A 26,065-nucleotide genomic window follows, 5' to 3' on the forward strand; every position below is an offset into this window, starting at 1 on the left:
CTCTCCCTCTGCACCCCCCCCCCCCATCCCCACCCTCCAGCGCCATCCCACTCATTCTCTCTTAAAAATAAATAAACACTGAAAAAAAAAAATGGCAAGACTGCTCCATAGCAAGGTTCAAACAAAAGGATTAAGCACAAAACACAGTTTTGGTCTCCCCAGAACATAATGGCTTGGCTGGAGAGCCTAGAAAAGCACCACTGAGTGATGATGACTAGATGCTAGTCATGAGGCTAGATGCTCTGGATTAAATGACTGGAATATGATACCCACTCTAGGCCACCCTCTCTAACTATGCTTCCTTTGTACTGCTAATTTGCCTTACAATGAAAAAGAAAATATATCTGGGCTGACAACTCTTTCCATATAAGCTCTGCTCTCCCAGATACTACTTTCAACACTCTTTCAATCCCTTTACTCTAATTTCTCTTCTTTCTAGAATAAGCAGTAACATAACTTAACCCTCATATAAATTCTGGGTCTTTACCTCAGGCTGTTTGGCAACTGTTTATCATCAAGTGATGACAGATGGAATTTGTAAGCAAACTCACGGCCTGAATTACATTTATGATCTGGCAACTAGGAAGACAAGCAGGCAAAAACCAGGCTAGCAAATACATTTCATAAGATTTATTTCTGCCACCTGGGGTAATGCCAGTAACTCTGGTATAGTGTCAAAAAGCTACATCTCAATTCTAGGTAAGCAGCTTACCAAGAACAATTCCAGTGAATCCCCCCTATGTCCTAATACTCAATGATACAGTATTAAAATTTATCTAGAAAATGTCATTGTTTTACTGGACTGTTTATTACACTAATAATTATTCAGTAGGAAAATTCGTGATTTCAAAGTTAGGAAATATTTACTTTTCAAATCTATAATCATAAAAGAAGTTCTTATCACTAGTCCTGATGACTAGTGAATCTAGAAACATCCTGGTTGATGCCTCAAATTTAAAAGTTTCACATATAAAAAGACTAGCTCTTCCAACTCTAAAACTAGATTAATTTCATATATCTAAACTTTACCTTGTAAATTTGAGGAATCACTACGTAGAAATGTTTGTGCTGTTCACCATTAAAGTTTTGTAATTGTGCCGCATATTCATTTTTATTTTCATCAGCCATATGTGTACGCAGATTCAACTGCTGTTTGGCCTAGAGACAAATTGGTCCACATCATTACCAACAAATAACAACAACAACAAAATGAAACCTGATTCATTTTTCTAAAAGTTATGCTAAACCTAGACTTTTTCTAACTATTAATATCATTTAAAATTTAAGGAGATGCTTGCATATCTTATGGACAGAGCACACTCCTATTGCAGCAATCCTTTTCTCTTTTTGCAACAGTCCTTCCCTTTGCAATAATCTGTTCAAATAAAGTTTCTCCTTACCAAATCCAGACTTTTTTAAAATTAAACAAATGACAACATTATGGCTTGACCTGCAACAGTATGCTCTTAACCAGAAGACGAAAAACACCATAGAAATACTTTAGACAGTTAACAAGTTATAGTAAAACATTTAAAACATGATCCACTTATATGCAACTCAGAACCACAGTGAAACACTAATGATTAAATATATGATTTTTGGATATGGTAATACTCAACAATGATTTCAGTCTCTATACAAAACCAAAGGTTCTTTCAGGAATGATTATTTAGAATATAGTTCTGTTCATCTCAAGCTCTTAGAGAAATGCTTTCTGAATAGGTCACATCAGCATCATCTACATTGGTAAGAACATTAGAATACTAACATAAAATCATTAATTCTAGATTTATTGGAGGGGAATCTAAGTAAATTTCTCAATTACTCTAAAGTAATAAGAAAAAAAAGTAAGAATTGAACTCCATTTTTCACAGTGCTCCAAGGAACCAATCATGTTATATGAGAGTGCTCTGGAAGTTGTAAAACACATTAATACACTTTATTGTTCTAATTCCATTTTCTACAAAATGTAGTCTCTAACCTTCTAACAGTAGGTCCACAAGTTAGTTCTTCTGAACTCAGAAACAAACTGACCTGTGGAAATACACAGTAGCCAAGATAATAGAGAAGCCCACAAAAAGAAAATTTAATCTACAGTGTACTTGAAGATTCTAATACTTAAGTACTATGGAAACTAAACACCATAGCCCGAAGTATTTCTACAGAAAAATACATTTGAAGTTCTGGGACCTTAAGTACACATTCATTTACTTCTTCCCCCTTTCTCCCTGTTCCCACAAACTATGATGGAATAGAGGAACCCAAATTATTCCCTACCCACAATGGTCAGGCGAAACGGCTCCTGTTCTAAGTCACTGGCTGTGATTCCTAAAGCCTAGGGCAAAGGTTCCAGCAGGGCATAGAGGAGTGTAAAGCTAGAAACTAGAACAACTGAAGCCCCCCTGTGGGCTTCATACTTAACTGCCTTTTTAAAAAATATTACATTAACTTTTTTTTTTATTTTTAATTGTTGTAAAACACACAATATCATCTTAATTGACCATCTTAATCATTTTTAGGTGACCAGTTCAGGAGTGTTATGGTATACTCACATTGTTACGCAACTGCCTTTCTTTTCTTTAGAAAGATCAGTAATAGGCTTGCTCCTTTTTTTTTTTTTTAAACTTTTATCAGTAATTGCTCAATTGAAACTATGTTCCTTTCTCCTACCTGTCACTTACAAGAGAATCCCTCTACTCTATAGTTCCTAAAGCAAATCCTCAAAGTTTTCCTAATTCTCTAATAAGTAAGGAGGTTGCAAACAAAGGAGTATAAAAAGGAAACTATAAACGTTAAAATTCTTAAGTTAGGTCAAACTATTAACATATTCTATCTAGATTTCAAAATGTCTAATTAGTCTCTAAAGAGATCTCTGTAGACAAAATAAAAAACATAAGTTAAATGAGAGTCCAGTTAGAGTCCCTTATCTTGCCTAGTACCTAAGCTATGTATTCCAATCAATGTTTGATAATAAGTCAAAGGAGTTTTTAAGGAGTGTCAACCAGCAAGCAAGCCTCCCATGTATACAACAGTGTTTGCAACTGTTGTGATCCACATTTTTATCAAATAATAACACATTATGTGCATGACATGATGCTAGGAAGGAAATGAATATATGGATGATCAAAATCAGGGTCCAAAAATCTTAACCGCAAAGTCTAATAATTGATACAGATGTACACACGCATCTAAAATACCAACAGTACAAGTTATGAGACACATGTTCTCATATCACACCATATGGGAAAAGACATGGGGTTAACCATAAACCCAATGGGAGTCCATCCAAACAATGTGGTTGCTCAAAAAAAAAAAAAAAAAAAAATCAATATACATTTAGGCCATAATTAACATAAATTTGGTGTTCAAAATGAGTGAGGTAATCAAACTCTGGACTGATCAGACCATTATCTGGATTATTACATCCAACTGGAAGTTAACATAATTTAGGTGGGATACTGACAAATTAACAGGTATCCAAAGGAAAACAGTCATAATGAAAAGTGACTTAAAGCCATTTCCTCAGTAGAATAAAGAAATACAATGGTTCATCTAGGGACAGAGAATCTGCTATGAATATCTAAAGAGCTTTATGTAGAAAATACAGAATACTTTCCCAGTACCTCAAAGAAACTAAAACTAAACACAGCGATCAGTGGGATCAATATAAGGAAATGCTAGAGTTGGAAAAATCAAAAAAAGAACAAACTGCCTTAAGTCTGTGTATTTCCAATGACAAGGGACTTAACTATCATTAGAGGTATAAAAAGTCATTAAGAAATAGGGTAGAAAAAAATAAAACCCTCACAAGTTATACTAGAAGGACTTTAAGATAATTGTAATCTGAATTTTATATAATTTTATGGCTTTAAGTGGTAAAGAAAATGGAATGCAGAAAATTACCCCTCTCAAATGTCCAATGTTCTAAGATAAAGAACATACAGCAAAGAAGGAAAAGCTAAGCAGCAGTAGTTAAGGGCTGATCCTTACAAATAGTTATGTTATAAAACATCTGGCCCAGAATCAGCGACGAACAGCTCAGTTTTCCAAAATGAATGAAAGAATGAATGAAACAAAAACACAAATAGCTAACTAACATCACATACTTCTGACACTTTTATCTTGTTTTGCCTTGGGTCAAGTTAGGGAAGCACACTACCCAACCCCCATTTGCATACCCCATCAACATACCTTAGACTTCCTATTCTGTTTTGGAATAGGATAGAAACTCATTCTTTTTTTTTTTTTTTTTTTTTAAGTTTAGAAATTCATTCTCAATAGCAATTATATCTTTCCTATGCATTCTGAATGCAGTTAAGACATTACAATAAAATAAACACAATCCGACTAACGTGATTTGAAGTACACAAATATTTGTATATTTTAGATTTAGACGTAGTGTTTCTCTTGGAGAAATCTAATACCAAAACAAATATTACAATTACCCTCCACATGCAAGTAATAATATTTTTATATCAAAGTCAGTTTGGATTATTTCTTACCTTTTCAACATCTGCCTTGGTTGCGTTAGTATCATTATCCAATCTTTCATAACTCTGTTGTGCCTTTTCTGCCTCTCTACATTCTCTTTCAAATTTCTTTTTACTCTGTTTAAAAAATTAAAATATCACACTAAGAAATAAAATTTACCTCATAAATAACTTTAAAGTGTTGCCACTGTACACTGTATAGAATTACACACTAAAAGTAAATTTTTTCTAAGGTAGAAAAGAAATTTTAGTATTACAAATAACCCATGTGACTTAAATATCAGACATTACAGACTGTGAAGGAAAAAAAAAAATCATAGGCATGCCTGAGTTAATATTATATACTTCATCTTTTGCTAGTAAGAAAAAAAATCACATGTATTTTGTAATTATTTATTATAAGCTCATCTTCAGAGGACTTTTTGGTTTGTGCGGTGTTTTGTGTTTGGTTTTGTATGTTTATTTGGTTGTTTTTGGTGTTTGCTTGTTTTTATTTTTTGTGGTGGGATGTGGGAATGTCCCTCCAAAGTGGTTTCCTACTGTTTGTTCCAGGTGTCTCAGGACTACCATTAGCCCAGAACTCGGCCTTTAAATTTTTTTTTATTTAATACAAATTGCTACGACTTGGTAAAAGCTACTCATAATAGAGCCATGCAATATATACCATATTTCCTTTCTTGCATACTTTTTAAAGTTTTTAAATACTTATTGGGGGGAGGGGCAGAGAGATGGAGACACAGAATCCGAAGCAGGTTCCAGGCTCTGAGCTGTCCAAAAAAAACAAACAAAACTTTTTTTTTTTTTAATTCCTAGACTAAATTTGCTTAGTTTTCAATGTACTTTTTTACATACTTTTGTAAATGTACTTTTAAGTCAACTCTAGTTTACACAGTTCTTTAAAAATCTGTCCTCGGGGCGCCTGGGTGGTTTGATCGGTTAAGCGTCCGACTTCGGCTCAGGTCATGATCTCACGGTCCGTGAGTTCAAGCCCTGCGTCGGGCTCTGTGCTGACAGCTCAGAGCCTGGAGCCTGTTTCAGATTCTGTGTCTCCCTCTCTCTCTGCCCCTCCCCTGTTCATGCTCTGTCTCTCTCTGTCTCAAAAATAAATAAACGTTAAAAAAAAATTTTTTTTTTTAAATCTGTCCTCAGTTAATTCAAACATATTCAGAATTCTATAAATTTTACTTTCTTGATGAGATCTCTTCCAAAGGCTTTGACCTATTGAAATTTGGATTATTGAAATTTGGATTGGTTACACCAAAGTGGACCTACTACATAGCTGTTACCCTGCAATTTCCCTTCACCATTATCAGAGATTCCTTTTACCTCTCCTTTGATTTGAATCTCCTATTTCCCAATTCCACACCTTCCCCTTTCTTGGTTCATTTCCTTATTTTGCTAGAACACATTCAGCAGTAGCTTCCTAGAAGATTTGTGGGAGCTAAGTCTCCATGGCCAAAAATAACTTTACCAACACTTTTAACTGATAAAATTTGGCTGGGTATGAAACTGTTGGAAACTGACTTCCTTCAGAAATGTAAAAGTGCTAACCACTCCACTAACTTCTAGTTTCCTGCTCCTATTCTGATTATTGATCCTTTGCATAAAACATGTTTGTTTTGGGGTGTCTGGGTGACTCAGTCGGTTAAGTGTCCAACTCTTGTGGCTCAGATCGCGATCTCACAGTTCATGAGTCTGAGCCTCACACTGGGCTCTGCAATGACAGTGCAGAGCCTGCTTGGGATTCTCTTTCCCCCTCTCTCTCGTTCATGCTCTCTCCCTCAAAATAAATAAACTTTTAAAAAAAGTTTTTCTTAGAAAAGCCCACCTCTCAGTGTAGCTGAAAATAGCTGATCCTTGCCACATCTGGAGCATGGTTAAATAATCTCATCCTGTCAAAGGCACCCATTACAAAGTCTGCTGGGGATTTTTCTGAAAGTTTTCCCTCCCTGATAAAAAGGAACAGTTAGAAAAGAAATGCCCTCTTCTTCCTGCTTCTGCATGCAACTGAATGAGGATGTGGTGCTTGGCTGCTTCATTCAACTGCTGACCATAAGAGGACAAGCCTGAGGAAAAATGCCAACGTGGTCAAGATGGCAAAGTAGACACAGAGAGGAGAAGCAGCCTTAGTGACATCACTGAGCTATGGACCAACTCTGGAACTGCTCCATTTCTGAGCCCTGTTCTTATAAATCTGCATGCTCTGTTTGATACCTAAACCCACTAACCGATAGACCTGGCATCTTTGGTACTTTTTTCATATTAATCTGTCACCATTCCTTCAAAATCTTCTTTGCAGGCTATTCTCTTCTGCCCTCCATCTTTAATACCAGGGTGGCCTATTTTCATTATCCTGTGGTTCATAACTGTCTTTTAAACTGTTTTCCTCAATTTTCAATACTCTGCCACTAATTTAGCTTATTTCTCCCAGTTCTTTAAATCTCCTCTCAATAATTTCAAAAATATTAATAATCTTACAATTTCATTTTCTTGATTAAACAAGATAGAGAAGAAATGGGATCCTGCACATATTTCAACAAATTCCACAGAAATTATATTTGTCTCCCTCACTAGACCACAGGCTCCACAAAAATAAGGACTACATCACTAATCACTTTTTTCACTATTCACTTTTGTACCAGGACTCAGTACATGTCAAGGATGCCTCCAATAAATACGAGTTGAGCTGAACTCACCTTTAATGGTATTGTTAATCAATGTCTTAAAGAAATTACTCCCACATTTTGTTTTGATGCTTCTTTCTTGTGACCCCTATAACTTTTGCTTATTAAATGTCAATTATTCTTTTTTTTTTTAATTTTAATGTTTGTTTATTTTTGAGAGAGAGAGAGAGAGAGAGAAAGACAGAGAGAGACAGACAGAGGGCAAGCAGGGGAGGGGTGCAGAGACAGGGAGACACAGAATCTGAAGCAGGCTCCAGACTCTGAGCTGTCAGCACGGAGCCCAACACGGGGCTCTAACTCACGAACCGCGAATCATGACCTGAGCTGAAGTCGGACGCCCAACTGACTGAGCCACCCAGGCGCCCCTGTCAATTGTTCTAAAGGCAAGTCAGCACATAACAAAAATAATTTGTGTCAACACAAGTTTTTAAAGGGACCAATGACTCACGAGTGTAGGAGTCTGTTATTATGTGCAAATGAAAACACATACATACTCATTAGGTGGCAGATTCTAAGAATGCTAGTTAAGGTAATTTAAAATTTAATAAATGTAAACACTCCCTAAAAGTCTTGTTAAAACCAATTAGAATGAAAATGAAAACAAAAATGAAAGAGACTATTAATAGAACTAAAAATTCTCAATCAGCACTGGTGCCTAGAATCTTACATCAATGATATTCATACAGTAGAAATTTAACCTAAGCTTTGAATATGTGTTTTTTTTAAAAAACATTTATTGAGAGAGAGAGAGAGAGAAACATGTGTGCGTGTAGGGAAGGGGCAGAGAGAGACAGAGACAGAGACAGACTCTTAAGCAGGCTCGGTGCTGTCAGCACAGAGCCCGACGCAGGGCTCAATTCCACAAACTGTGAGTTCATGACCTGAGCCAAAATCAAGAGTCGGACGCTTAACCAACTGAACCATACAGGCACCCCCTAAATATGTGGATTTAAAACAAGAAAAAATGGCCAAAAACACATATATACACGAGGTTTCTTCATCTCAAACTTAAAAGTCCCCTTCCCAACAATTACAAACTAAACTGATTAACATAACATGAAAAACTCCTTTTAGCATCATTTTCAAGGAATACAGTGTCCATAATAAAAATACGCAAGTAAAGAGTAAGCTGCTTGCGAACCTGAGGGTTCAAAAAGAATATTAATCTTGTACTACAGAACATCATTTGGCGGAGAATTTTAAGGAAAGGAGACAACAATGTTCCATGCAGACATATTGTTTTTCAAATGACTGTATGCCAGAATATCTAAGAAAAACCACATTAGCAAGTACCTTTGGAAAGTTTTTATAGTAAATAATTATTGCACTTTTATAATTTTATCTATAAATACTATCAAGTATTTTCTTTCCTATAATTTGAATGGTCTATGACCAGGAGTCTAGTACTAGGAACATTTTCATGATAGAATCACTAAACTGGAAGAAACATTTCACAAATCTAGTCCACAATCTTCAATTTTCATATTCTAAGGATGAAATCAAGAGAAATCATAAAAGGTACAACTACGATCTAAGTCCTCTCAGTCTCTGTCAAATGGTCTTCTAAGATACATCACTATTAACAGCCCCATTACTCTTACCCTGTTATCAATAGTTTATAGTAACTACTGCAAAGTCAAAAACTGTTTTCCTAAACATTTACAGATATCTGAAGACTACAGAGTTGGTATAAGTATAGAACCATACAGAAAAAAATAACAAAATGCACATTCTCTTTTTATACCAATGTTAAAAATGAATAAATACATAGAGAAATATTCAACTCAATAGATGTGAAGCATAGGAGAATTTAGGGCTAAACTAGTCTATAAAATTTTATGTTAAGCATGAAGACACTATAACTCACATTATCCATCTGTTTCCAGCACATATCAAGATACTGTTGAGCTTTTCGTCCTTCTTGAAGATGCTGAAGATCATAACCAAAGAAAAAAAAAAACAAAAAAACAAAAAACAAATAAAACAAACAAAAAATTACATTTAAATACTAAAAGTCTTTAAAAAACCCAAACGCTTTCGCTTAATTTTTTAAGGTACTAATTATATAACTTGATATCAAGACTTAGGAAGAGATTATTAGTAGAGCAAAACTCTCAAATGCATTTTATAGGTATTACCTGAATACTGTAAGTATAACCTTTAAAACAGATATAATTTCTAGAAAAATACATATGTCTTAATTAAGGGTTGACAAACGTTTTCTATAAAGGGTCAGATATATATCTTAGGTTTTGCAAGCCATGTGGTCTCTGTTACAAATATTCAACTTTTCTGATATAATCAAAAGCAGCCACAGGCAATGCATAAATGAATAAGTATGGGCCTGTTTCAATAAAACTTTATTTATAGTCACTGAAATGTGAATTTCATACAATTTTCACATACCATGAAATATTCTTTTGATCTTCTTTTCAACTATCCAAAATGTACAAAGCATTCTTAGCCCATGGGAACTAAGAAAAACTGACAGTAAGCTAAATTTGGCACATGGGCTGTAGGTTATCAAATCTTGGTCTTAAATCCAAAAAGATTACAAATTAGCAAGAGTATCTTAAGATGATTTTGGCTAGAAGAAACTGAGTGAAACAGAAAACCAGCTTATACTGAACAAGCATTACTTTGAAAAGCAAAGTAATTATGTGAAAATATTTCATATTATATATAACTGGATAAAAACAATAATTACCATTTTTCTTTCAGTTTTCAGATCATGAGCATATCTCATTAATTCACCATAAACTCTGTGCGCCATTTCTTCTGCTACTACTTCTCGTTGTCCTGCATAGTCATTTAACTCGTTAAGGATGTTAAAAAAGGCTATACACGAGGTAAACCTGACAAAAACATATTAAAAAATGGTGAAATTTCCTTTATTTTCTTTACAAATGTTTTTTGTGAGGTATGGATTCAGCCTGACACTTGACAAATTTTAACATACTCAACCTAACTCTTTCTTCACTACTAACTCCAAATTAACTTTGTATGAAAGAATTCCATATTAAGCTCAAGTTGTATATGTTTGTATACCTTCAAGTAGTCTTAATTTATAAATAAAGGGATATATGGGGTCAAAAAATATTAAGAATACTACCTGCAGGCTCTTTTGGCATACTGGAATCTCTTAAGTAGCCAAGTGACTGGCCTGAGCTGGGGTGACTGGCCCACTTGGTTGGATTCCTAGGACTGGCAGCTGAACCTGGTGCAGAGATGATATGCTTGCTCTCGAGGACAGAACCTGCCAATCATACCACTCAAATGCATCTCGATGGCTGATCTACAGAACAATTTTGCTATCAGCTCTGGACACAGCTGCTTGTATGCCTGCCCACATCCTGAATGGAAGTAAAGTGCCATTGTAGTTGGCACCAAAAGAGGGGTAAGAAGGGGCAAAAATAAGGGTAAAAAATGTGTGTGGAGAGAAGGAGAGAAACAAAGAGAATTGCTGTATTAAAATGTATAGATCTACTCTGAATACACTGCCAGACTATTCTTTTGGCTGAAGGCAAATAGCTCAGACAGAACTCCATTAACACTAAACCTAAGAATTCTAACAATTAACAATTATACACAAAGCTGTTTTAAGTCTAGTCTCTTTGTTTCTGCATTTCAGAGCCATCCACATACCCCTGTTTAAGACCAAAAAGCTCATAACTAATTCCCAAACTTTTATTCAGAGTTCCAAGATTACCCTGACAACCTCATTCCTTTTCATTATCCCTTTAAACCAACCAGCCAAACTATCTTAATACCTCTAAGAGTAAAAGCAAGAATCTAATAAGCTAACTACAGAATCAAGTATGGAAAAAATATGAAAGACTAAGTGACTCAAGTGAAGTCCCACATACTTCAACTATTTCAGAAAACTGAGCCCACTGAAATATTCATTCTTATTAAACAGTCGTTCCTTCTTCATAAAACTGTGATTTAATTAAAACTTTAAAAAATCATTATAAAGGGCTAACAGCATATTTATTTTACTAAATAACACAAATATTAGTATTTTTTAAATTTTAATATGCAATAATAAACAGGTGTAGAATTTACCTTGGCTCTTCATCTTTGGAGGAACGTTTGGGACAGTACTTCTTAACCAGATTTCTATAGGAAGAAAAAAATTTTTTAACATAAAAAATATACCACTACTGAAACTGAAATATTCTCTAAGTTGCCAATTTCATGATATCAAGAATTTAATGATAAAAAACAAGACAGCAGTATAATCATCTACTACCATTAACATATTATCTCTACATTTTGTTCTGAAAATACTGGTATCTGTAAAAGGAAATGTTATTATCTGTGTTTGTATGAGTGTAATCATAATAATAAGGATGATTATGCTAGCAAATAAGCAAAGAAGAGGAAGAAGAGAAGAAACAAAGTACTCAGTGTATGACACTGAGTCACAGCAAAAAGACATGTACTTCAAAGACATACCATCACTATTTTGTTTTGCAAATCAGATATTTTAAAATGAACTAAGATATGAAAACAAATGCTGATTCACTAATAGGATAAAAGAACAGTTGGTCAGCATCCTCCATAATTCTACTTTTATATGAACATCATTATGGGACCCTTCACATTCTCTTTTTTTAAGGCATATTAATTACACTTATACTGCAACTTTCTTTGCCTGCATCTACGTCCATTCTAGACAGTCTCAGACTAACATGCTACCTCATCTCATCTTTGCAAACTCATAAGAAGACTAGAACATGGACTCTGAAGTAACACTATACTACCTGGGTTTGCATCCTGGCTGTTTTGTGTGGCATCTATGTGTCCTTGGATAATTCACTTGCCCCATTTCCTATCAATAGCAATAACAGTACCTACACCCCACAGGGTTATGAAAATTAAAGTGGATAATATTTGTAAAGCATTTAACACAGTGCTTTACACAGTTCTCAAAATATGGTCCATGGACAAGTAAAGCTCCACAGACTGTTTGTGACTAATCCACAAAAAGCTAAGTACACAAGTTGAGAGTAAGTTTATGTCTATTGAATCTAATAATAAAAAAAATTGGTGCCTGTATTTTACATGTCTCTTTTTTATGACATTTTTCTGGCATTAAATTTTTATTGGATTTTACGAAATCAACAATACACAATGAATTGGAAACTCAAAAAGAAACTAGTTCATCAACACAAATATGATATATACTGCTTTAACCTATAGGCATTTAAAAAATAAATGGCCCTATGGCCTTTCAAATAAATACTTCAAAAGAAGCATTGTTCTAATTATTCTCAAATCATTATCAATTCATTCCATTTAATTCAGCTTATTCATTCTATAATTATCCTCTATATGCTAGGCACTGTTCAAGTTACTGGGAACATTAGAAATGAGAGAATATCCACATTCAAGATTTACATCCCATTGAAAGGAATACAGAAGTATATACCAATAATTACAACATACAACATAATAACTGCTATGATAAAGGTATGCAAAGGATGCTATAATACAAAAGAGAAGGTCTTAACACCCTGAAGAATCAGGGGAGAGAACAGGCAAGACACTGAGGAGGGTTACATTTACCAAGTTAATTAAAAAACTCATAGTCACCACTGGTTGTAAAACAAGGTACAGGATAAAAGCTTCAGGCCTTACATTTATATACTTGTTTACCAAAAGTTTAATAGAAAGGAGGGGAAGGGGCCCCTGGATGGCTCAGTCTGACTTTGAGTGTCTGACTTTGGCTAGGGTCATGATCTCACAGTTCCTAAGTTCGAGCTCCGCATTGGGCTCTGGGCTGACAGCTCAGAGCCTGGAGCCTGCTTTGGACTCTGTGTCTCCCTCTCTCTCTGACCCTCACCCCCTCCCTCTCTTCCCCCCCTCCCCCTTCCTCCCTCCTGCCCTCCTCTTCTCTCTCTCTCAAAAAATAAACATTAAAAAATTAAAAAAAAAAAAAAAGGAAGAAAAAGAAAGGAGGGTAAGATGGAAGAGAACAAAGATCCAGAGCTTCTCTCTTCCATAACACTCACGGCTACAAGTACATACAGTGCAACTCACTCTGGGAATGACCTGAAGACTAGCAGAACACCTCTTCTACAACTAAAGATATACAGAAAAAGCCCATCAAAAAAAGGATAGTAGGGGCAGCGACATAGTCAGGAACCAGATATCACAGGTGCAGAGGTCTTACCTAAGGAGCAAAGGGATGAAGCCCTACATAAAGCACCCTCCCTCTCTGGGGATCTGCAGAAGGAAAACAAGCCCCCATAACATCTGGCTTTGAAAATCACCAGGACTTAACTGTGAGAGAGAGCCACAGGTCTACAGGAAACTGAGACTCTGCTCTTCAAAGAGCCAGTGAATATCATTCATGGGAGGCCCAGCACAGTGGCAGTAGTTTGAAACATGCCTGGACCATACGTGAAGGACACTTATGGACTAATTTTAGGAAGTATGCAGAAGAGCAGGTATCTGTAGGAAACTTCTCCAGAAATGGAAGCATTGGCAGTTGCCATCTTTCTTTCGTTCCTTCAGCCTACTTGGCCCTCTCCTGGCAGGCACCACCAGTTCTGAAACTCTCCCATCTACTTTGGTAGAACTGTTCACCCAGTCCAGTGTTCCCCTGCAGACCTACCCTATTTAACCTATCTGCTCTGGCAGGTACCCCTCCAAAGCAACTCCTGACCTGGGAAAGGCTAGGGGCCCAGGAGCCCAGCTCCACACCCCCGAGCATGCCTGCTCAGCATATCACAGTGGGGCCTGGCAGCCAGCTATACGAGGAGCTAACTCCACCACCACCACACTCACAACAGGCCTCTCAACCAGGAGCACTGTGGCCCAGTCAGAACATGAGGGTGCGAAGAGCCCATACAGGGACTATACCTGGAGTGCCTGGTTCTGCTGACCAAGGGAAATTGTATTACTTTGGCCCAAAGAATACCTTCTACATAAGGCCACTTGCTTTCAAGACCAGGAGCCACAGGTGACCTATCTAATATATAGAAACCAACAGAGAGACAGACAAAACAAGGAAATAGAGGAATACGATCCAAATGAAAGAAAAGACAAAATCTCAGAAAAAGGACTAAATAGAACAGAAATAGGCAATCTACTGGATAAAGAATTCAAAATAATGGTCATAAAGATGCTCACCAGACTTGAGATAAGAATAGATGAATTCAGAATTTAAACAAGGAGTTAAGAAAATATAAAAAACAAATATACAAAACATGAAGTGGAAAATACACTAGAAGAAGCAGAAGAATGAATGAGCAATCTGGAAGACAGAGTAGTGGGACTCATCCATGCTGAAAAGGAATTTTTAAAGAATAGGTTAAAGGGACGCCTGGGCAACATCAAGCATACTAACATTTGCATTATACGGGTCCCAGATAGAAAAGAGAGAGGACAAAAAAACTTATCTGAAGAATTAATAGCTGAAAATTTCCCTAACTTGGAAAATAAAACAGATATCCATGCCAAGGAAGGAAAGAAAGCCCTAAAGGAGATGAACCCAAAGAGGTCCACAGCAAAGCACATAATAATGCAATGTCAAAAATTAAAGAGACAATCTTAAAGCAGCAAGACAAAAGCAAATATTATGTATACAGCAACAATCACCTAAGTCTATCAGCTGATTTCCAGCAGAAATTCTGCAAGCCACAAAGGAGTAGCATGACATTCCAAATGCCGAAAGGAAAAAAACCAACAACCAAGTATAGTCTACATAGCAAGGTTATCATTCAGAAGTGAAGGAAAGATAGTTTCCCAGACAAGCAAAAATTAAAAAACTTTATCACCACTAAACTGACCTTAAAAAAAAGTGCTTTAGGGACTTCTTAAGGTAGAAAAGGCCATAAATAGAAGAAAGTTATGAAAAGAAAAAATTTCACCAGGAAAAGCAAATATATGGTGAAAGTATCAGATCACTCATAAAACTAGTATGATGGTTAAAGACAAAAGCAGTAAAATCAATTTTGTTTACAATAATTAGTTAAGGGATACACAAAATAAAAAGATATAAAATGTACCATCAAATACATAAAACAAAAGTGCTTTAAGAATGTGTTTGAACTTCAGTGACCATCAATTTAAAATAGACTGCTATATACATAGCATGTTATATATGAACCTCATGGTAACCACAAACCTAAAACAAGTAACAGATACACAAAAAAACAAACAGAAAAGAACCCAAGCATAACACTAAAAAAAGTCATTGGGGGCGCCTGGGTGGCTCAGTCTGTTAAGCAGCTGACTTCGGCTCAGGTCATAATCTCACAGTTTGTGAGTTCAAGCCCCAGGTCAGACTCTGTGCTGACAGCTCCGAGCCTGGAGCCTGCTTCGGATTCTGTGTGTGTATCTCTCTCTGACCCTCCCCTGCTCACACTCCGTGTGTGTGTGTGTGTGTGTGTGTGTGTGTGTGTGTGTCTCAAAAATAAACAAACATTAAAAAAAAATTTTTTAAGAAGTCATCAAATCACAAGGGAGAAAAGCAAAGAAAAAAGAAAAGACCTAGAAGAACTACAAAAACAACTAGAAAATCGTTAACAAAACAGCAATCAGTACATAAATATTAATAATGATTTTAAATGTAAATGAACATTTAATGCTCCAATCAAAAAACGTAAATACTCCAATCAAAGTAACTAGGTAACTAAATAGATAAAAAAAACAAGACCCATCTATATGCTGCATACAAGGGACTCACTTCAGACCTAAAGATACATACAGACTGAAAGTAAAGGGATGGAAAAAGATATTCCAGGCAAATGGAAACAATAACAAAAGCTGAGACAGCAATACTTACATCAAACAAAACAGACTTTAAAACAAAGATGGGCATTACTTAATGTAAAGAGATTAACCCAACAAGAGAATACAACAACTATAAATATCTATGCACCCAACAGAGAAGCATCTAAATATATAAGCCAAATATTAACAGACATAAAGGGAGAAACTGATGGTAATACAGTAAAAGTAGGGAACTTTGACTCCCACTTACATCAACAGATGACAACACAGGTATATGCAAAATCTGTAAGGAAACTTTGGCTTTCAATGACACATCAGAACACATGCACCTAACAGATATATACAGAACATTCTACCCAAAAAGAACAGAATACACTCTTTTCAAGTACAAATGGAAGAGGCTCCGGGATAAATAACATTTAGACCACAAAACAAGTCTCAATAAATTTAAAAACACTGACATCACATCAAGCATCTTTTCTGACCACAACAGTATGAAACTAGAAAATCAATCACAAGAAAAAAACTGGAAAAAACAAAAACATATGGAGGCTGAACAATATGCAAGTAAATAACAAATGGGTCAACAAATAAATTGAAGAGAAAATAATAAAATATCTTGAGACAAACAAAAATGTAAACTCAACACTGAAAATCTTTGGGACACAGCAAAGGCAGATCTCAGAGGAAAGTATAATGATACAAGACTTCCTCAAGAGATAAAAAAAAATCTCAAACAATCTAACCTTACATCTAAAGGAACTAGAAAAAAAAAAAAAAACACACAGGGGCACCTAGGTGGCTCAGTCGGTTAAGCATCTGACTTTGGCTGGGGTGGTAATCTCGCGGTTAGTGAGTTAGGGGACCACGTCAGGCTCTGTGCTGACAGCTCAGAGCCTGGAGCCTGCTTTAGATTCTCTGTATTCCTCTCTCTCTACCCCTCCCCGACTTGTGCTCTCTGTCTCAAAAATAAATAAACGTTAAAAAAATAAAAACAAAGAAACAAACAATAAATCATTACCCAGACTCAACTAGAAAAAAAGAGAGGACTCAAATAAATAAAATCAGAAATGAAAGAGGACAGACGTTAAAACCAACACCACAAATATACAAAGATTATAAGAGACTACTATGGAAACTTATATACTAACAAATTGGACAACCTAGAAGTAATGGATAAATTAGCAGAAAAATACAATTTTCACGAATGAATCGGGAAGAAAGAAAATCTGAATACACTAAATACTAGTAATGAAACTGAATCAGAAAAACAAACAAACCTCAGTGCACCTGTGTGGCTCAGTCACTTAAGCATCTGACTTGGGCTCAGGTCATAATTTCATGGTTTGTGAGTCTGAGCCCCGCTATCAGGCTCTGCACTAACAGCTCAGAGCCTGCTTCAGATCCTCTGTCTCCCTCTTTCTGCTCCCCCGGCCCCGCCTATGTCTGCATGCTCTCTCTCAAAAATAAATAAATATTCTAAAAAAAGTCTTTAAAAAAACATTCAACACAATTAAGTGAGATTTATTACTGGAATGCAAGAATGGCTTAAATCCATAAATCAATCAATGTGAATGTAGCACATTAACAAAACAAAGAATAAAAATCATATGATAATCTCAACAGATGCAGGAAAAGAATTCAGCATTCATTCATGATAAAAACTCTCAAAAAGGTAGGTATACAGGGAACATTCCTCAACATAATAAAGTCCATATATGACAAGCCAACAGCTAACACCACACTCAATGGTGAAAAGCTGAAAGCTTTTCCTCTAAGATCAGGAACAAGACAAAGATGTTCACTCTTTCCACTTTCAATTAACATAATACTAGAAGTTCTAGCCATAGCAATCAGAAAAGAAAAAGAAATAAAAAGCATCCATATTTTTAAGGAATAAGTAAAATGTTACTATTGACAGATGACACAATACCATATAAAGTCTTAAAGACTCCACCAAAAACAATAAATGAACTAAGAATAAATGAATTCAGTAAAATCGCAGGATACAAAATTAATATACTGTTGTGTTTCTATAAACTAATGACAAAATGGCACAATGAGAAATTAGTCCCATTTACAACTGCATCAAAAAGAATAAATATCTAGGAATAAATTTAAACAAAGAGGTGAAAGACCTGTACTCTGAAAACTATGAAACGATGAAAGAAATAAAAGATGGCACAAATAAATGGAAAGATATTTCATGCTCATCAATTGGAAGAATTATATTGTTAAAATGTCCATACTACCCAAAGCAATCTACACATTCAAAGCAATCCCTATCAAAACACCATTTTTTCACAGAACTAAAACAAATAATCCTACAATTTGTATGAACCACAAAAAGACCCTGAATAGCCAAAGTAAACTTGAGAAAGAAGAACAAAACTGGAGATATCATAATCCCAGATTTCAAAGTACACCACAAAGCCTCAGTATTCAAAACAGTATGGTACTGGCACAAATACAGACACATGGATCAACAGAACAGAATAGAGAGCCCAGAAATAAATCCACGCCTTTATGGTCAATTTATCTTTGACAAAGAAGGCAAGAATATATAATGGGGAAAAGCCAGTCTCTTCAATAAATGACGCTGGGAAAACTGAACAGATGTGTGCAAAGGAATGAAATGGAACTTAATTATACCATACACAAAATAAACTCAAAATAGATTAAAGACCTGAAATTATAAAACTCCTAAAAGGAAAAAAACATGGGCAGTAAAGTCTTGGACATTGGTCTTGGCATTACATTTTTAGATCTCTCTCTTCAGCCAAAGGCAACAAAAGCAAAAATAAATAATTGGGACTACATAAAACTAAAAGCTTTTTTCACAGCAAAAGAAACCATCAACAAAATGAAAAGGCAACCTACTAAATGGAAGATATGTGCAAATGATATATCCAATGGGAGTTAATATCTAAAATATATAAAAAAACTCATACAACTCAACACCAAAAGAACAATCTCATTAAAAATAGCTATAGTTATCTGAATAGACATTTTTCCAAAGACATACAGATGGCCAACAGAAACATCAAAGAATGTTCAACCTCACTAACCATCAAGGAAACGAAAAGCAAAACAACCTCACATTTTTCAGAATGGCTAGTATCAAAATAACAAGAAACAAGTGCTGGTGAGGATGTGGGGAAAAGGGAACCCTTGTGCCCCTATGTTGGTGGACATGTAAATTGGTGCAGCCTCTATGGAAAACAGCATGGAAGTTCCTCAAAAATTTAAAGATAGAAATACCACATGACCCAGTAATTTCACTTCTGGATATTTCTCCAAAGAAAATGAAAATACTAATTCAGGAAGATATATGCACTTGTATGTTTATTGCAGAATTATTTAAATAGTGAAGATACAGAAGCAACCTAAGTATCCATCAATAGATGAATATATAAAGAAGATGTGGGACACAGACACACACTCACCCACACAAGAATATTACTCAGCCTTAAAAAAAAAAAAACAAAACCAAAAATTTGCCATTTGCAACAACATGAATGGACCTAACGAATATTATGTTAAGTGAAATATGTCAGACAGAGAAAAATAAATGCCATACGATTTCACTTCTGTGTGGTAGACCATAAAAAAAAAAAAAACTGAAAGAGTTATAAATACAAAGAACAAAAACTGGTGATTACCAGAGAGGAGAAGATAAGGGAGATGGGTGAAATAGGTACGAGAGGTTAAGAGGTACAAACTTTCAGTTATAAAATAAGTCAACCATAGGGATTTAAAGTACAGCATAGGCAATACAGTCAATTATAGTGCAATAAGTGATAACAGATGGTAACTACACTTATCATAGTAAGCACTATATGATTTATATAAATGTTTAAATCATTATGTTGTACGCCTGAAACTCATAACATGTCAACTATATTACAATTAAAAATAAATGTCTTAGGGGTACCTGGGTGGCTCAGTCTGTTAAGAGTCTGAATCTTCATTTCATCTCAGGTCATGATCTCACGGTTATGAGATTGGGCCTCGCACTGGGCCTGGAGCCTGCTTAATATTCTCTCTCTCTCCCTCTGCCCCTCCCCTACTCACACGCAAGCACTCTCTCAAAAGTGAAATAAGTATATAAAAAAAATGTTTTTAAAGCTTTACTAACATTTACCACACCACGCTAGTACATGTACATTAGTTATTAATAATTGTGCACACACACACATGTTCAAACAATTTCTACAGGTAAGGAATAAAAAGTTCAGAGACTGCTGGCCTAGAGATATCAAATATATAAAACGCTTTTCCATAACATAATATGGTAAAAGAACAATAGAAGGCTCTATAGAGGAGCTTCCCCAGAGGAGAAAGGTTGAAATTTGATTCCCTGACATGCCCTGAAAAGGTAAACAAGAATTAGACAACTGGAAAGCCCAGGGGGAATTCTAAATAGAGAAGACCTAATGAGCAAAGGCAAGGAAAAGAAAAATACTATAGCATTTATGAAGAACTACAAATGGGTTCATTGTTGCTGGAACATCAACTGTGAACCAAAAATGGTAATTAGTGAGGTTGGAAAGATATATGTGGAGCAGCAGAGGCCCTTCTACATCATATTAAGGAAATCCAACCATACACCCTTAACCATTGGTTCTTAGACAAAGTTATCTGAAACACCACCCAAAATCATTTTTGTGGATGAATTAATTTATTAACTCAAACATCAGCGAATCTATGTGCTACCCATTGATTATTTCAGGTACCATATCAACAGAAAGAATGATGAATCATAGCTACCAAACCAGTTAATTGTATATGACCTAGAGTCTTTCTAAGAGAGAACTCAAAAAGGAAGATGGGGAAGAGATGGGAATAATTCAGTTAATTAGAACAGACAAATACACAAAGACAGAAAGCAGATGAGTGGTTGCTAGGGCCTGAGGGAGGGGTGAATGGAGAATGACTGCTGATGGGTACGGGGATTTCTTTTTGCAATGATAAAAATATTCTAATATTAAATATTGGTGACAGTTTGACAACTGTGAGTATACTAAAAACCACTGAATTGTATACATTAAAAGGGTGAAATCTTATGGTATGTAAATGATACCTCAATAAAGCTGTTATAGGAGGAGGAATGTCTATTGGATAGCAGTCCATCTGCCACAGGTATGTACATCAAAGAGAGATAACAGCACTGATACCAAAAATATTTAATTTAACAATTACAAGGTAACTAATTTATGAGCACATTGATTAAGATAACTACAGTCTAGGGGTGTCTGGGTGGTTCAGTCAGTTAAGCGTCCAACTCTTGATTTTTTTTTTTTTTTTTTTAACTAACAACTCTTGATTTCGACTCAGGTCACGATCTCTCCGTTTGTGGGTTCAAATCCTGCATCAGGCTCTGTGCTGAAAGTGTGGAGCCTGCTTGGAATTCTCTCTCTCCCCACGCCACCCCCCCACCTGCTCATGCTCTCTCTCAAAATAAACAAACTTAAAAAAAAAAAAAAAGAAACATAACTACACAGTCTCCAACATATAAATGTGTTGTATTCTAGAAATTATTCATATTCATTCATTCATTCATTCATTCATTCATTCATTCATTCATTCCTATAAGACAGAGAGAGAGAGAACGAATGGGGGAGGAGCAGAGGGAGAGGGAGAAAGAGGATTTTAAGGAGGCTCCAAGCCTAGCAGGGAGCCGAACACAAGGCTGGATCTCACGACTGTGACCGAGATTATAACCTGAGCCAAAATCAAGAGTTGGATGCTTAACTGACTAAGCCACCCAGGAGCTCCTAGAAATTACTTTTTTTTTTTTAATGTTTGTTTATTTTTGATAGAGCACAAGCAGGGGAGGGGCAGAGACAGAGAGGGAGACATAAAATCTGAATCAGGCTCCATGCTCCAAGTGTCAGCACACAGCCTGACTCTGGGCTTGAACCCACAAACCAGGAGATCATGACCTGAGCCAAAGTCAGACACTTAACCAACTGAACCACCCAGGTGCCCCCTAGAAATTACTTTTAAAGTCAGTGATTTTCAACCACGAATCCATGAATTACTTTAAACAAAAATAAGCCAAACTTGGGCAAAAAACATTGCAAAGAGCAAGTAGCTTCAAACTCTGAACACATTTTTTCATATCAACATTTTAAGCACTATTTAGAATTCCAGGCTATAGAGGGCATTAACTGTTTTGCCTACCTACATCACTGACTACCCTTTATTTTCTAACAGCTTGTGACAGATACATTTCTGCTCATCAAAAAAAACACATGATTTTATACATTTCCCAGCCCCCCCTGCAGTTAGGCAAGACCCCGTGACTAATTCTGTATCATGGGCCATAAGCTCTGTGTAACTACCAGACTAAAGCACTGACAACTTGTGCATAACCCTAAGGGCTCTCCCATTCCCTGCTGAAGCAACTGTGGAGGCTCCATGCAGAGATGGAAGATGAAAACAGTCTGGATTTTGAGTTATCACATGGGCTACCCTAGAGAGTTAGCACTTGAACTTGTAGTCAACTTTGCATGAGCAAGAAATAAGATCTGCTGTGTAAAACCCCTGGGATATGGAGTTACTACTTCAGTACTGCCTAGCATATCCAAAACTACAGCTCTTTCAATGTCACATCTATGTAGTTATGGTGCTGCTGGCCACACGCTATGGTCTAGAAGTATTTATTTGATCCAGCCTCATTATTCCAGGCTAACAAAAGTCAATCTTAAAATTTCTGTTGTACTTCTTGGGAAAACATGTTCTCTCTCTGCTGTAGCTAAACTGATAGGATATAATCTTAGATTTACCATGTGAGAAGAGACTATTTGGGAATTAAACCAACAGAGAGGAAAGCAAAACCAAGAGAAGAGAATTCTTAACATTTTCCTGAGTATCCAGATCCCTGAACTTTTCAGTCACATTAATAAATTCCAATCTGAGTTGGGCTTCTGTCTCTTAAAATAATTATGGCTACCAGAGGTTACCCATAAAAGTCGTAACACAGTTTAAACATAGCATAAAAAACATTAATTTAAACTCTAGCTTCTGGGGGCACCTGGAGGGCTCGGTCAGTCGGTTAAGCGTCCGACTTCAGCTCAGGTCATGATCTCACAGTTTGTGAGTTCGGAATCTGTGTCTCCCTCTCTTTTTGCCCCTCCCCCGCTCATACTCTTTCTCTCTCTCAAAAATTAACAAACATTAAAATAAATAAATAAACTCTAGCTTCTGGGAGGAAGAGCATATATGTAGAAGAGGGAAGGGGAAGAAGAAAGTAATAATTACTTTTATCTTTTGCAATGCAAGGTTAGTCCTAAGCAATTTTTTTCATCACTCTTGCCATTCTTTATGTAAAAGTCACCCGTCTATAGCAACTCTTCCCAAACCCCAAGTATAAAGAGCCCACAGAAACCATACACAAGCCACTAGGCACCATCCAAGCCAACCCTGCCACTAGAAAAATTAAAGCATGGTCCAAAATGTTTTGCTTGTACTACACCAAATCAAAACTTCTATTCTAGGAAAACATAAGTTCTGGAAGAAGACACAACAAATTATTAATTATACTCACTTCTAGGGAGAGGGGCTGGGAAAGGACTTGAATTTAAATGTGTTACAATAATCATATACTATTTTTATAATTTTTTCAAAAAATTAATGGTAACAACATAAAGAATGTATTCCCTTCAAAGCAGCTGATCTTTGAAACTTCTAAGAAAACAGTGTAGAGTCAGCAAAAATTCATAAACAAGTGTGAATGATTAGTAAGTCCCATAAATCCCTGCTTCACATTTTTAACATAATATGCTTATTAGCTCAAATAAATCTCAGAGTGGCTTGTCTTAAACATGTCAAGTGTAAAGCATTTAGGTTGTTTCTCAACTAAAGATATTTTACGCAATTCATCACTCTCAAGAAATCTATCCTTAACTGTCAGTTCCCCTAGGCTATTCTTTTTCACAAACTTCGAACAAAACCAGAGATCCCAAAAGTAACCAATTATGATAGCAGGCTATATGTAAGTCACATTTTTGAGTAGGGTGCTGTAAATTAGGAATTAACTGAAACACAAAGTTTTATACACATGCAATACATATCAAAGAAATTAAAATAGATGTCACAGGTATGCTGATGCTTTGTTTTGATATATGTGTGTTTCACCCATCTTTTCCAACTACCTTAGGATCTCGCACTCTAGAAACAGAAGAATGAACATTTCTCCTTCAGCAGTCAGACAAAGCTTCTAAATTTTATGGGCTTCTCCAAAACTTACGGTATTCCATATATATGCTAATGATATATGTAATATTAAATATAATCACACTACTTAAGTTTAAATTGCCAATTTTAATCTTTTTTATCCATTTTCATGTTTTTATTTATTTTTGGTTTTAGGGAAAATTATAGAATATTTCAAATAATGTCTCAAAATTTTAATTCACTTTTATTAAAACTACATATTACAGTTAAATGACAGAGTATAAGATATCCCAAAGATTTTTAAAGGCTGAAAATCACCTCTATACATTTTCAACCACCTTCCAATGAGAAGCTGAGTTCCAATCCTTATTTAACAGGAGACCAATATCATATTTATTGTAAAACGGGATACAACTCATATTATTTCTTCTGGCAGAAGCATAGTATTAGATACCTGAGACTGATCAGCATCCCTCTTCTTAACTGCCCCTTCTCCCCGCAATCTAACAGTTAACATGCTTGGGAGCTGCCAGATTAATTGAAATGGCCCTATTTATGGGCCTGAATTAAGTGATCCAGAGACAGAAACTGAATCTCACTGGGCCAAAGAGTTTTCTTCCTAGAATTTCCCAAGGTCTTGGGACCTTGAGGCCAGTATGAGAGCTGAATATCTGAGACATAAAACTGGCACTGCTGGTGAGTGTATTTCCTGTTATACAGAGAAAGCCAGTCTGACTAAAAGAATGGAGGCAACTCACCAAAAGAAGCCAAAAACAAAAAAAAAATTTTTTTAGAGAAAAAGAAGAAAACAAAGGGCTCTCTGAATGTGTTTCAGATACGTTTTTACCCCTGTGACCTAACTACTTTCCAGGCCTTCCAGCAACTTGACTATTCAACCTCTTCTTGAACTCAATTAAAAAGTAAAATCAATAAAAGGTATCAATAAATAATTCAACAAATTTCTCATTATACTCATCATTCAAACTGGGTTTTCCATCACTTATAAACATGAATCTTTCCTTATACAGTGTAAAATTAAACATAAAAGATACCCACAGACAAAATGAAGTTGTATACCCTTACCTTCCACCATATAAAAAGATTAACTCAAAATGGATCAAAGACCTAAAAGCAGGAGCTAACACTACAAAACTCTTTTAAGAAAAAATAAGGGGAAAGCTTCATGACACTGGATTTGGTAATGATTTCTTGGGTATGACACCAAAAGCATAGGCAATTAAAGAACAAATAACTTGTACATCAAAATGTAAAACTTGGGCATCCAAAGTCACAACCAACAGAATGGGAGAAAGAATTTGCAACTCATATACCTGATAAGGGGTTAAAATACAGAAAATATATTTGAACACCTAAAACTCAGTAACAAAAAAAAAGTAATAATTTGATTTAAAAATTGGGACAAAGAACTCAAATAGCATTTCTCCAAAGATACATAAACGTCCCTCAAGCATAAGAAAAAAATACTCAAAATCACTAATCATTAGGCAAATGCACATCAGAACCACAAGCAGATCTGTGACACCCATTAGGATGGCTACTCTTAAAAATAAAAGCAGAGAAATTTTAAGTGTTGGCAAGAACATTTTAAGTGTTAAATATTAAATTTTAAGTGTTAGAACCTTTGGGCACTGCTGGTTGGAATGTAAAACAGCTCACAGCCACTGAGAAAAACATTATGGTAGTTCTTCAAAAAATTAAACACAGATTTACCATATGATCCAGCAATTCCTATTCTAGGTATATAACTCTAAAGAATTGAAACCAGGGACTCAAAAAAATATTTATACACACCTGTTCATAGCATCATTATTCATCATAGCCAAAAGGTAAGCCAAATGTCCATTAACAGATAAACAAAATGTGGTGTGTGTGTGTGTGTGTGTGTATATACATACATACACACACACACACACACACACACACACACACACACACACACACACA

The 26,065-nt window shown here is 35.7% G+C and overlaps 1 protein-coding gene across 3 annotated transcripts in view; it reads right to left on the bottom strand.

Moving 5' to 3' along the window:
- The window catches only part of FNBP1L (formin binding protein 1 like), a 122,437-nt gene that overhangs the window by 25,468 nt on the left and 70,904 nt on the right, over positions 1-26,065 (bottom strand). For all 3 annotated transcript variants that reach the window (XM_049616795.1, XM_049616794.1, XM_049616793.1), the window contains exons 3-7: positions 11,240-11,293; positions 9,882-10,029; positions 9,042-9,104; positions 4,503-4,607; positions 1,030-1,158 (exon numbers count right to left, since the gene is read on the bottom strand). In XM_049616795.1, coding sequence (XP_049472752.1) covers positions 1,030-1,158; positions 4,503-4,607; positions 9,042-9,104; positions 9,882-10,029; positions 11,240-11,293 — 499 coding nt within the window. The remainder of the gene's footprint in view (positions 1-1,029; positions 1,159-4,502; positions 4,608-9,041; positions 9,105-9,881; positions 10,030-11,239; positions 11,294-26,065) is intronic.

Source organism: Panthera uncia (assembly GCF_023721935.1).
Source record: "Panthera uncia isolate 11264 chromosome C1 unlocalized genomic scaffold, Puncia_PCG_1.0 HiC_scaffold_4, whole genome shotgun sequence".
In the NCBI taxonomy this organism is placed as follows: domain Eukaryota; kingdom Metazoa; phylum Chordata; class Mammalia; order Carnivora; family Felidae; genus Panthera; species Panthera uncia.